This window comes from Ursus americanus, chromosome 21 (assembly GCF_024610735.1).
Source record: "Ursus americanus isolate L20-20 chromosome 21, mUrsAme1.1.p, whole genome shotgun sequence".
Lineage (NCBI taxonomy): Eukaryota > Metazoa > Chordata > Mammalia > Carnivora > Ursidae > Ursus > Ursus americanus.
The window spans coordinates 28,637,268-28,650,827 of NC_142147.1; the positions used below are offsets into that span (position 1 = coordinate 28,637,268).

Consider the following 13,560-nt stretch of genomic DNA (forward strand, 5'->3'; position numbering starts at 1 on the left):
CAGGCTCTGTTGGGAGCAGGCTCTTCTGCGTACTTCAGTCATCCCTTCTAGCCTTATGAGACGCTCCGATTACTTCCCCCTAACAGATAGGGAAACTGAGGTGCAGAGCAGTTACTCAACTCGCTAGGGACACAATCAGGAAGCAGAGGCAGACCTGTACCCTATGATAACACAGAGCTAGATGGCTCCCGTGGTGATGCTTACATTTCTGGAAGCCAGGAGTGGAAATCTGACAGGCCTTTTCCTCTCCCCCTGTCCCTCAGCCCCAACACACACACACACACACACACACACACACACACACACACACAGCCCCAAGCATAGAGCTTCACACACAGTAGTCACTCGGGAAACACTAGTTCCCTTCATACCCAGAACCATCTCACACTTGGGCCAAGATTATTTCTGGGGTATTCTGTTTGCTTGTCCCAAGGAGCCCCCAGTGGCTAATGGATACAGGCCCAATGCATGTGTGTCTGAATGGCAGTCTGCGTCCACAATCCCTACTGTCTGGTGCCCTGGGAAACCCCCTGGAAAGGCAGCAGCCAGGGGCCCACTGGTCAGGGTCCCAACCATCCCCTCCCACTCTGAGGACAGTCTCTTCCCTTCCCAGACGTCCCCACACCCTTGTCCTTGGTGAACTCCGTCCCAGCCAGCCTTATCATCACTCCCCTAATACACCTAGGAGCAACTGAGTAGCCAGGGTTTGGGCTCGAGTCCTCAGTGCTCGACTGTCAAGGAGCAAAACCGTGGGCAGGCCTCTACTTCAGAGCCTTCCCAAGGCGAGCATGGCTCCTGCCCTAGCCACCTCAGGAGTGCCTGTGGCTCACAGGACAGAGCTGGGATGTGCAGGTCCTCAGCCCTCTGACACTCAGCCCCTCGAGGACTAAAAACCCACGTGTACTGGCCACCGCCAGCAGTTCCCTCACACAAACACGGGTCATGGCTGAGCCTTGGCTACAGCGGCAACAGCAGATGCTTCCGTGTCCCGGGCCAGCTCTGGGCTGGAAGCAGGACCCTGCCCCACCCTTGCCAGGGCATCCCAGACACTATCCCTGGGAGGCTGAGCAGAGAAGGAAAGGCGGCATGGGCAGGGCCCTCCTGCTGGAGGACACAGCATCTGCAGCCCCTGACGCACCAGAGAGGGTGACAACAAGCAAGCTGGAGTCGGAGCACCAAGATGGCAGGGTGGCAGAGCCCTGTACCCTGCAGCCCATTCCAACTGCTAGCAGCTTGGGAACAGTCTCCAACCCCTTTAGAACCCTCACCACTGCCACCCAGCCCAGGGAAGTGAGCCAGACCGGCAGAACCCAGACCTGCGCACTTGACTACCCATTACTCTCCTTCTCTGCTCCTGGGGCCCTGGGGGGAAGACTCAGGATTCTTGAGTGGCTGGCTGGTTCACTACTGGGATTTAGTCTCTCGGAGAGGGCTCGGCATGAGGCAGACCTTTACTTCAGGGAAAACCCCAGCCCCAGGTATGTCATCATGGAGGGGAAGAGGCAGAAGGAATGGCCCTAGCGGAGACAGGAGAGACCACATTCCTTCTAAGACCCCAGTTTCTCTACCTTGACATCTAAAGCCCCCTGCAGCTCTGCCACTCTCCAGTCCTAAATGGTAACTTAATTTGCAGCAACCCTTAAAGCTGCACCAACCACTTCAGCAGGAATAGAGGGGGGCACAATGGTACAAAACTGGGGTTCTCACTCAAATAAAAGTACCAAATCCCTGATTTCTGGGATGCACAGTAGAGATGAGGGTCTGAGACAGGGCCCTGGCACTCCAGGCCAGTACCTCCCTCCTTACTTAGAAGTGGAAGGAATCAGGGCAGCAAGACAGTAGAGTCAGGGGGGCAGAGGGCCCAGCCCCACCCCCTTCCTTGAAGGGAGACCACCCTTCAGCCCCTTATTTGGGGGCCCTGAGGGCCCAGAGAGAGAGAAGCTTGCCCAGTGTCTTTGCTGGAGAATGATCCCTATCACCCCAGCCCTACACCTTGCTCTCCAAGTGCGACTCCAACACTGTCGCTCACCCCTCCGGAAAGCCTCCCAGGGTGCGCACCGGGCCTCTGGTTCTGGCTGCCCCAATTGGCTGTGGGATCCTGAGAGGTGGGGGACGGAGTTTTCCAGGTCCACCAGAAAAGGGCGATGGGAACTCCTAGAACAATGGATGCCAGGAGGGGACCACAAAAGCGCAGCCCTGGACCAAGAAGGACCCCACCAAGTTGGCAGCCAGTAGAGCACGGCAGCACCCCAAGGCCCAGAGCACTCCCAACCCAGGGGTGGGGGTGGCAGAAGACACGTGAGGCAGAGCAAGGGTCTGTACTGGGAGACTAAGGTCTGAATCCAATCCCCCGAGAACAAGTACCTTCCCTCTCTGTGCCTCAGTCTCCCCATCTGTAGGACAACAGGGAGAGCAGCTGTCTCAGGGGCCTTTCCGGCTCAGGATGCCCTAGTGGTGCTGACCTTACCTCAATCCCCTGTCCAGGCCTGAGGAGATGGTCCTAGCAGCCCACAGCCCTCACACCCTGGCTCAGCACAAACTATAACAGCCAAAGGCTCCAGATCTCCTCCTGGAACCAAGGATGACTGTCCTGGCAGAACCTGGGGCTGCCCTGCCTCCACCCAGTTCCCACGGGGCTCCTTCCTTGCCCAGGGCAAGCATGTAGTGGGTGCTGCTGCCAGAAGGGCATGCCAGCAGCTCCTCCCACACCTAGCCCACACCCGCTCTTGTAGGCCCATCAGCCCTGCCACCCCAGGACCCCACATCATCAGCTCTCCACCCAGGAAAGGAAATGGGGACAGGAAGACATGTCTCTCAGAAAGATGAGGAACATGTCCCAGCCTGGCTGAATATGCAGAAGAATCACGGCAAACCAGGAGAGTGCCTCCAGCCTAGACCCTCATGGTAGGGTAAGAAAAGAGAAGCTCCATGTCCTCAAGACTGACAAGTGAGCTGCTACCCCCAGTGTGGGATCCAAGACCCCAAAATCTTCCCAGGTAATAACTGGCCCATGGACCCCAAGCACCCCAGTCCTCAGCAAGTCTCAACTTCTCTGACTCCTTCAATACTGCTCTGACCTGTGCCTCGCAGCAGTGAGGGGCTGGGCGCTCTGGGGGACACCGGAGTGTGGCGGCCAGCTCTTCCCCCAGCTCCACGGTGCAGCCCTAGACTCCTGCCGCCAGGACCCGGCTTCAACCTCAGTATTTGCAACCCAGGTAGGTAAAGGCGGAAAAGTGCCTGCCCCCAGGCCTGGAATCCCGCGCAGACACGCCGGGGATGAATCATTAACAGACCCAGGATAGGCTCTCCAGCAGCACCAACACCTCCTCGCACTTGTTTGCTCAACCCCTAGCCTGGGGGCGGGGAGGGGCAGCTCCTCACTCCAAAACACACAGATGGACCAAGGATGGACCACCAGCCCCCGTCCTGGAAATCTACGCCTCCTGGAAGTTCATGGTCCAAGGAATCTCGGACCTGTCCCTGTAGCTGAGGAAACTGAGGCTCGGAGATGGGTCTCACAGGCCCAAGGTCACCCAACAGGCAGCGGCCGGCAGGGGGAGAGCGGGACTCCGGCCAGCAACTTTCCCGGATCCAGGAACTTTCCTGCCGGCCAGCGGCCCCTGAGTCCCGCCCTTCTAAACGCCCCGTGGGCACACAGGCTCTGGGATCCTCCGTAGTCCTCGCCTCCGGGCGCCCCCGCCACGGCGGGAGAGGGGTTCCAGAACCTCGGACCCCTGCCTGGTCGCGGCCCCGCGGAGGCGCCAGCGGCCAGCGGTTCCCAGGACCCGCAGGTCCGGCAGGAAATGCCACTCATTTAACTCTTTCTCGCTAGGGACCGCCCCGGGCGCGGACTGGGCGGTCACCTCGAAGCCGGTACGCGGACGCCGGTCGGCGCTCGCAGAAGCACGGACCCCGCCCCGCGCTCCCGGACCCGGGCCGCGTCGCCCGGACTCACCAGGTAGTTCATCGTGTCGGGCCGGTCTGGGGCCCCGCCTCCCCGCAGGGGCGCACACCAAGCTGCCCGCCCCGCGCGCTCTCGGGGCCCCGAGAAGGCCGCAGCCGCCCGGGTCCCGGTCTGGCTCCGACCGCTTCAGCCACCACGCTTGCTGCCGCCACCACCGCCCAGAGAAGGTCCCACCTCGCTCCGCCCGCCGCCGCAGCCGTCGCCGCGGCCCGGCCGGCCCAGCCCGGCTCCCAGCATGCCCGGCCGCGCGCGCCCATTGGCCACTGTGGCTCCCCATGCAAATGAGCCGCCGGCCGGCCCTGGGGGCGCGGGCGCGCGCTGCCCAGCGGGACCGCCCCTAACCCCCCCCTCACAGGGCACCCGCCCCACGGCACCCGCCTGCTACCAGGCTTCGAGGCTGACACGGGGGATATCACCTTTTCTCCAAATGCACGTCCCCCCGCCCTCCTTCAAGGGCGAGAACGCGTCCCTCCTCAAGGACTAAGCAAACCCCCCTCTTCTGGGAAGACTGCCGGGATTACCCCTCCAACATGCACCGCTGCAGCCCCCATAACGCTAGCCTCAAGTCGACTTCTGCCTTCACCACCCACCAAACCCTGGGGATTCCGCACGTGCCCATGGGGCCCTCCGACTCAGATATGAATCTAGAAATAACACGGAAGGGGCATACCGCAGCTGGCAGAAAAGTAATAAGGACCACCTCACCAACTCTGGTCAGGACTACCCTGAAAGCCCCATGAAATGAAGACTCAAGGCAGGGACGCTGGGAACTCCAACAGGTCCCATAATCCAAGAGGCACAGAGCCACAGGGCTCATCCTGTTCTACCAGACATGCCTGAGGCTCCAGCCTACCCAGAGTCAAGTGACTCACCATCTCCCACCTTCTCCACTGAATTGAATGGAGCGATAGTGAAGCTTCCCCCCATGGTCTCAGTTCTGCCCTAGGAGCTCTGCTCCCACCCCAATCCCTCAGTCAGTCCTGTCCAGGCCTAACACCATGCCCAACAACATGGGGGGTGGGAGGTTGGCAGGAATGAGAGGGAAGGAAGAACCACCACAGGGAAACTGAGTGGAGAGTGCCTTGGTTCTAGGGAGCCCCCGTCCCCCGGCTGCAGGTCAGCTACCGTCCCCCCACACAGCCAGAGTGTGCCAGAATCCAGGGTTGCACAATGGTCCGCAGCAATGTCTAGGATAGAATCAGCTCCAGACCCAGACAGTACAGGGCCTTATCTCCAGGCTCCTGAGCCGGTTTCCTAGACCACCTGCCGATCTCACCAACCTGTCAGGCAGCTCACAATGCCAGGGAAGCAGTGGGTCCAACCTGGCTTTGCCCTGCAGGGAACCCTCAGGCATGGCCTATAAAATACATACAAGCCCAAGGTGGACCCACAGCTGCCCCTACACCTGAACACATACCTGACACCCAGGGCTCAGCAGACTCAGCCCCTGGGCAGGTAGGCCACCTCAGCCCTCTCCCATCTGTAAAATGAAGGGGTTGGGCTAGGGGCCCCGGGGCAGCTTGTTAAAAATGACATTCCTTGGGGCACCTGGCTGGCTCAGTTGGTAGAGCATGCAACTCGATCTCGGGGTTGAGTTTGATCCCCACATTGTGTGTAGAGATTACTTAAAAATAAAATCTTTAAAAAAAAATCAGATTCCTAGTTCTCCTCTCTTCAGAAAAACTGGGTGTGCAGGGACCTAGACATCTGCATTTCCTCAAAACTTCACAGGGACCCACTAGACAGAACTCATGGCCTGGGGGGAAGGGGGAAGTAAGGAGCAGTGGGATTTGTGACCCAGAGTCCTCAAGAAGGAATGGGGCAACTAGCTGCCACCCTATGCCCTCCCCAAGACTGGCCCCCTTATCTGGAATTGCCCACTTACCCACAAGAGGAGCCGGCTGTCAGGGAAACACTACCTAGGGCATCCCCTCCCACCGTTCTCAATGTCTCTGCCCCAAAGTCAGGCATGGAGCTGTGGGCTCAGCCCCTCCTAAACCCTGACCCTGTCCTCAGCCCAGCTAGCACCAGAGGTTCCAAGGAAGCAGATGCGAACCAGCTGGGCCATGCGTGAGAATTTGTGCTGGATGCAGGGAGTCCTTAGGTTTTCCAGGGTCTCCACTCCTGTGGGGAGAGGAGGGGAGACCAGGCCTCACAGCCAGGCAGAACCTTCCAGGCAGGTCTCTGCAGGGGTGGGCGGGGACACAAAAGGCCTGGCCCTCAACGGGCTGGCCCTACTCCATCCTAGCTGGCCTTGGGAGAGAGAAGGCGGCTGGCTGGGACCAAGGGAACAGGAGACCTTCCAGACTCTGGCTCTGGATTAAAGCAGCCCTGGAGGCGGGGTTGCTGGTGTGGGCCGGCAGGCGGGGGAGGGGAACCCCGCTCAGGCGGAGGCATTTCAAAAATTTGCTCCTTTTTCACTTAAACTCCCTCCCACTCCCCAAGCCTGTGCCTCCCAGAATGGCATTTCCGCTTTGTAATCAAGGCCCTGGGATCTGTGCCCTACTGTGATGGAAGAGTGGTAACTGGAAGGGGAGAGAACTGCCCCCTCCCAGGCCTGCAGGTAGATGGCTGGGGGAGGGGCACCCACTGGGCAGGCTCTGGCCGGGGTGTATGGGGAAGCAGACCCTCAGTGCCAAGAAGCTCTGACAGTGATCACAGCCCCCAGGACAGCCTCCACGCTGGCCCTGGACCAAGGGCTCTATGACTATGTGCTCATTTCAGGCCCACAGCAATCCTGCAAAACAGGTTTCATGATTAGCCCCACTTTCCTGATGAAGAGGTTGAGACCCCGTTTACCTCCCCTTGCCCCACCCTACAGGGTCCCACCACAAAAGGATCAGAGCTGGTGGCCAGGGAAGGCACCACGGGGCTGCTAGACAGGTGGGGCTCCGGGACAGGACAGGATGGGAACGAAGGGGCAGGGGCACTAGGGCTCAGAGACCCCAAAGGACAAGCAGCTGAGACGCAAGCACTCCCCCCAAACACAAATGCGTTCAGAAGTTCAGAACCGGGGCCCAGTACCACCTCTCCAACATGGAGTGCAGGGCAGTGGGGGGCCATGAGGATGAGCCTGGAGAAGGGAGAGAAGGTGTTACTGGCTGGAGGCAGCCTGGGATCTCCTGCCTGGAGGCTGGAGGGGGGATATCACCAACCCCTCCCCTGGGGCCCAGAGTAGCGGTCTCTGTAGGCAACATGCTGGGACCAGCGCATGGGGACAACGGTTCCCACCTGTCCATTAAAGTGTCCACTGGGGTGAGTGGGGAGAAGATCTCGGGACCCAGCTCCCACTCTCTGGGCTTTTTGGGTCATCTTCTTCGGGTCAGACCCAGCACACAAAGAACTGTTCTTGCTTTAGGCCCAACAATGTCTGCTGTAGCACGTGAACAGCAAACAAAGGGGGGGCCTAACTGAAAGGCCCACCTGTAGGGGACTGGCTAGACCACAATGGCCTCTCCATGGAATACTGTGCAGCTCTTAAGGTGGCTACTTTCAAAGGCCGAAATCATGCAAGAAAACGCTTGTGACAATGGGAAGTGACAAGAGCAGGCTACAATGGCTTGCACAGTGTGACTGCAGGCAGCCCCTTTCCCAGCAGCACGAGAGGGTGGCTGCATGGGTCAGCTGATGGCCAGCTCTGGGAGCGGCAGCAGGGAAGGATTTCCTGAGGCCGGAGGTGAGTGCTGCCAGCCCTGGGGACAGGAAGAAATGATGTATCTGGAGGGCCGCGGGGTGTTGACGCCTTCCCCCTGGGCTGGCCACTCACGTTGGCAAGCTCAAAACCAGCCTGTGAGCTGAAGCCAGCCTGCGGGTGGCCCAGTAAAGATGTGAGTCCGGCTGCGTCCAGAACCACTGCCACACACAGGCAGACACCCCTGCACCCCGGCTGTCAGAACCAACACTCCCCAGGGGCCCCGAGAGGGGACATGCTGCGCCCAGATCACACCACCAGGAACTGAGCTACAACTGTAGCCTGCCCACCCAATGACCCAGGTGTGTCCCCACGGAAAAGCACCCCAGGTGACCCCAAACGGTGCAGAGCATGTACTCTTAGGGTGATGTTGCAGCTGTCGGACATAAAGAGCTTTCCCATTTTCCTCTGCTCTCTGAGGATGGAGGGACCAGTGACCAATGGGGCAATTTATCTGTCCGTGATGAGTCTGAATGTGGGAAGCTGGCGGACTCACCAGCCTAGAGCCAAATCTCAACCTGCCATCCTCTTCCACCTCCTCCCAGGCTAGTGCCTGGAGACCTGGGTCCCGTGGTGAGGGTGTGGGTGGAACTGCCGGGTGCAGGGACACTGCCAGTGAGGGCAGATGGCTGACTAGTCTCCCAGATCCAGGCCTGGGTCCCAGCGATTGCCATGCCCCCACCTTCTCACAGCTCCCTCCCCTATCTGCCTGCTCCGGCTCTTTCAAGGACTGGGAATTGGAAGGATCTGAATACTCTTCTAATTCTTTTTTCCTCATTTTCTAATTTGAAAATCAAAGAGCAGGAGAGGCACCTGCGGGGGAGATGCCTGCTTCAGAGAGGAGCTCTGCTCACTGCAGGCCCTAGGCTGGCTCACAGCAGGCCCTAGGCTGGAGCTGGTGAACAGTCACTGGGCCCTGGAGCACTTCCCAGAGGCCCTCTGCCACACCCCAGGGCACAGACTCCCGGTGGCCCAAGTCCCTTTCTCCTTTGCACCCCTTCTTCCCCATCTCCTTCTGAGACCACCTCTCCCGATGGGATCCCCCTGGGTGCTGGCAGGTGAGTGGAGGCTGGGACCAACAACCAGGTCCCCCGTGTGTGTAAGGAAAAGGTTAGGGCCTACGTCTCTGCTGGTGCTGGAACTCCCTGCATCCTCACACACACCCCCAACACTACCTGGGGGTGGAATGCAGAAGAGGCTGCAGAAGAAATGGGGGCAGGGGAAGAGAGGAGCAAGATCCTGGCTGGAGGTGGGGAATGAAAACAAGTCCCTGTGCCCAGAGAAAACGGTTAGCTGCTGGTGGCTGCCCAGCCCTGGCTGACAGCCTGGGCCGGCAGGGACAAGGGTGCGGTCAAGAAGCCACCCCAGCTAGCCATCTGCTCTCGCCTCTCCCCATAGCAACCAGCCCCAGCATATCAGGGCAGTTGGAGGGGGGTGACTTCAAATGCCATCTGCCACCCCCCCAAGCCTACTTCCGCAGGAACACAGGTGCCCACACCCACAGAGACCCAGGAGGGGCAGAACAATGTGGCCTGGCCACTTGGCTGGGGTAGGAGGGCAGGGGGAGGCATGAAGGGGCAGTGGAGTCACAGGAGGGGACCCTGGGGCTCTGGGGGCAACAGGGTGAGAGCACAGGAAGGCGCAACAATACAGAGAAAGCAGAGCTCCGGCAGGCAGTCACCCACTGGGAAGGCACTGCTGGGGCATCCCACCTGCCCCGCTCCAGCCCACAGAGAAAGGCTGCATGGGCCCCAGGACACCCAGACCCCAGTCCTCACCCAGCTGGAACCTACAAGGACAGGGCCACAGACTGTTAATGACTCCAGCTGGCATGGGACCCTCAGCCATCAGAGCCTTGGCTGGCGTGTCTGCTCAGTGTAACGACACCAGCAGTCCTGCCCATCACCAGGCCACGAGACTGCAGTGGACAAAGGCACCCTGGTGTCAGCAGGACACCCATGCACCTGCTGATCACACACCAGCCCCACCCAGCCTGGCACCCCACTAAGCCCTCCCAACTCTCCAAGCCCCTGCTCAGGTGCCCTGAGCTTCCCTGAGCCCCTGATGCACAAGAGGTGTCCTGTGACACCCTTGGGCAAAATCTTTCTGTGAAGCCCTGCTGCCCCTGTATCTACCACCCAAGGCTGGGGGCGCCGGTCGTGCGGGGTCTCTCACTACCCACATTACAGTGTGATGGTCATTTCTTCAGTACCTATCATTACTAGGATATAGCTGCCAGGAAAATGGGTCCGTGTCCTGGGGGGTGAGGGGCACAAACACAAACACAGGAACGTCTGTAGGGACAAGAGCTCTGGAGCAGAATGCAGAGACAGCAGGTGATGGCAGGGGCTATTTTATACAGGGTGCTGGAGGGGCGGGGGTCCTCTCTGAAAAGGTGGCATTTAAGCAGATGTGTGAATCTTCTACCAGGCTCATTATGTAGAAACAAATAACAGTAAAGATTAGTAAAAATAGCACAGGCTCGCCACCCCTCCCTGCGAAGAGCAGAGCAGGACGTGTGCAGTGCCCTGGATGCAGGGAGTGGTTCTCCAGCAACCCTGCCCCCATTCCTTGAGTGGGGGGATGTCCACCAGGCTGGGGCTCCCCAGAGTTAAAGCGGAGCAGCCCCCCCCCCCCCCGCCAGTGTCTGCCCAGTGGGGTGTCTTGGGACAAAGAGGAGTGAGCCCAGGAATCTGTCCAGACCTGCGAGGGTGGAGGGATGGGGGAGCTCTTAGGTAAGGCACACCCTCTCCTACCTCCTGCTCTCCTGGAGGCATCTCCCTGCCAGGACCTCTGGAATGGACTGGATACACACAGGTGACTCCAAAACCTAAGACACTTCACCTCTTGGGCAACTGAGAAAGAGGAAACACAGGGCGTCTGGGGGGCTCAGGCATTAAGTGTCTGCCTTTGGCTCAGGTCATGATCCCAGTGTCCTGGGATCGAGCCCTGCATCGGGCTCCCTGCTCCGCTAGGAGCCTGCTTCTTCCTCTCCCACTCCCCCTGCTTGTGTTCCCTCTCTCGCTGGCTGTCTCTCTCTCTGTCAAACAAAGAAATAAAATCTTAAAAAAAAAAAAGAAGAGAGACAGAAAGAGGGAACACAAACCCCAGATCCCCGGGGAGGGCTGAACAGAAAGGTGTATGGTCACCCCACTTCCTGAACAAGCTGTAAATCTGGGGGACCCAGGATCTGGAAGCGCAGACTACTCTCGGGTGCCTCAAGGCACACGTGCTTGGATATCGGGTTTTATAAAATATTGAAATGCAGCATTACACCAGCAACAATGCCAGTGTTCCAGTACCTGAAAACACACAGCGTACAAAAACCAGAGACAGATATCCATCAGCAAGAAAAGGGCTAAGTACATAATTTCATGTTCATAAATGGAACACGACTCAACGTAACAGTGAAGAAAGAGCTCTTGATACACAGTGCATGGACGAAAATCTCAAAACTGTTAGGCTGAATGAAAGAAGCCAGACCTCGAAGAGCACATCACTACATGCCTCCACTTACAGAAATTCGCTCAAGCACAGGGGCGCCTGGGTGGCTCCGTCGGCAGAGCGTCCGACTCTTGGTTTTCAGTTCAGGTCATGATTTCAGGGTTGCGAGGCCTCTGTGCTCAGCAGAGGGTCCGCTTGGGATTCTCTCTCTCCCTCTGCCCCTCCCCCAACATGCTCGCACTAGTGCGTTCTAAGATAAATAAATAAATCTTTCTAAAAAAAGAAAGAAAAAAGAAAGCTCAAGAACAGGCTACACTAAGCCATGATGAAGGAAATCAGAATGCTGGCCACCTTACAGAGGGTTGGAGACAGGTGACTGCAAAGGGGCCACTTTCAAACTTTCTGAGATGATGGAGATGTTAATTATCTTGATTTGATTGATGGTTATATGGGGTCCGCATTAGTCAAAACTCATCTAACATCTGTCCATTTCAATATATGTAAAATATTCTTTAATAAAAAGAGTCTCAACGGGTAAAAATAAAACAAAGCACAGAGGGAAAAAAATACATGGGAATTAGGAATACCAAAAATAGGTACTGCAATCCTAAACCCACTGTGTTACCCTTTTTGCCCTGGCTGTTAGGGAGCTTAAAGTTATGTATGCCTACCTTCCCCATACATTACATAGTTCTGGATCTTTTGACGTTCCCAGACTATTTGGGTCTTTCACTAGAATTTGCTTCAAATCCTTCTTGGAACTTAGAGGGATTTAAATAATAAATTTAGATTAATGAAAAGCCCCCTGCCTCTAATCCCCTTTAGAGAAGGGATTAATTTTAGCGCTGCAACTTGTGACCATCCATCCTGCCAGAGCAGGCGTCCAACGCCACCTCTACCACAGCCCCCACCCTGTTCCCAGACATTTTTCTTTTTCTTGAAGAGAGGGAGAAAATGGCCCGGCAGAAAATGGCCCGGCAAACAGTAACTAAGACTAAAGCAAAGAAACAATGGGGTTGGACCAGGATGCAATCAAAGCAGGCAGCCATGACAAAGCCTGGGGAGTCAAAGCCTGGGGAGGTGAAGGTGACCCAGTGGGGAAGGTGACCCAGTGACATGGGGAGGGGAGGGGCAGGAGCCCAGGCACCGGTGACCTAGGGAACCTCCAGCCTCATGCCTGGAGGTGGGAAGTGGCGGCTCAGTGGGGGCTGCCCTTGTGGCCCACTTGCCTCACTCATGGGCTTGAGCCCCCCCCAAAAGTGCCTCCTTCTTGCAAAGTGGCTATTCCCTTACTGAGCAGGCTGCTGCAGATGAGACCTGAGGACTGACTGCAGGGTCCCAGGGCTTCCACTGCCTGCAGCTCTGTACCCACCCCCGGGGGCACTTAGTGCAGGGCGTGTCCACCTGGCCTGGAGCACGGTGGGCCAGCTGGTGGCCCTCCTGGAGGCCACTGTATGTCGGCGGAGAAAGAACAAGTACCTGCCCACCCAAAGCTCAAGAGGCAGAGGTCCTGTAGGCAAGGTGGGGCAGGCGAGGGTCAAGTGTCATCCCACGCTAAGGCCTTAGCAGGAAACACACCAAGCATCAAGAAAGGGCCCCTGGCGGAAGACTGGGCAGGCCACGGAGAGCTGATCACCCCTCCCCAAGGGTGATCACTTGGTGCCACTGCACCAGCCAGTGGCAGAGGATAAAGATCATAACCTCAAGCAAGGGAGCTGCTATGACTTCTTAGCCTCTTACTAAGAGCTTTCTGCAACCCTTGCCACGTTCTCACACAACTCCACGAGTGCTGTTAACCTCCTCGTAATACAGATGGGAAGACAGGCTCAGCTTCAGTAACCGCTCAAGGTGTAGACAAGCCAGCACAATTCATTCTAGAGCCCTTGCCCTCAACCTACCAAAAGTCCTCCAGGTCCCGAAGCAGCCTCTCTGGGAACCCCCACTCAGCCCCCAACCCGCCTGCCAGGACAGCAGCTGAGGCGCAGGGCTCTCCGCAGGGGGACCCGGCTGCCTGTCCGAGGGGGCTCCTCTGCACTCCCCATGCCACATCCTCAGCAGACAGCCAGGGCAAGCTAGGGCAATGAGGCAGAGCCAGAGGAGCCAAGCAGGCCTGAGACCTACCCCGAGGAAGCCTTGCCGCCTGGTGAAGGAGCCTGACAGCAACCAAATAGCCCCAATAATTAACACACTATCACAGATGCGAGTCCCAGAGGTCTGCTTTGCAGAAGGGTGCCCTCTGCCTGAGCACTTGAGGGTGAGCAGGAGTGAGCAGGAGGGACCTGGTGAGCAAGGCAGTGGCTGGAGATCCCTTCCTGCAGAGGGAGGGCCAGGCAGAACCAAGGCCAGGTGGGAGGAGGGGCAAGGGAGGTGCTTTGGAGACTGACCAGGGGACTTTGGACGAGGACCGTGCCTCCTCCCACTGTCCTGTTTTGAGCCCGTTCCACCAGGCCTCAGCTGTCCA

At 58.1% G+C, this 13,560-nt stretch overlaps 1 protein-coding gene across 6 annotated transcripts in view; it reads right to left on the reverse strand.

Annotated features, from left to right (window-relative positions):
- The window catches only part of BCAR1 (BCAR1 scaffold protein, Cas family member), a 53,820-nt gene that overhangs the window by 20,825 nt on the left and 19,435 nt on the right, over positions 1-13,560 (reverse strand). The window contains exon 1 of one of the 6 annotated variants that reach the window (XM_045796009.2): positions 10,412-10,510. The exons of 4 other annotated variants lie outside the window; for them this stretch is intronic. In XM_045796009.2, coding sequence (XP_045651965.1) covers positions 10,412-10,432 — 21 coding nt within the window. In that variant the 5' untranslated portion in view covers positions 10,433-10,510. Of the gene's footprint in view, positions 1-3,955; positions 4,154-10,411; positions 10,511-13,560 lie in introns of those variants that run through there. One more of the 6 variants, XM_045796010.2, reaches the window with a different exon arrangement.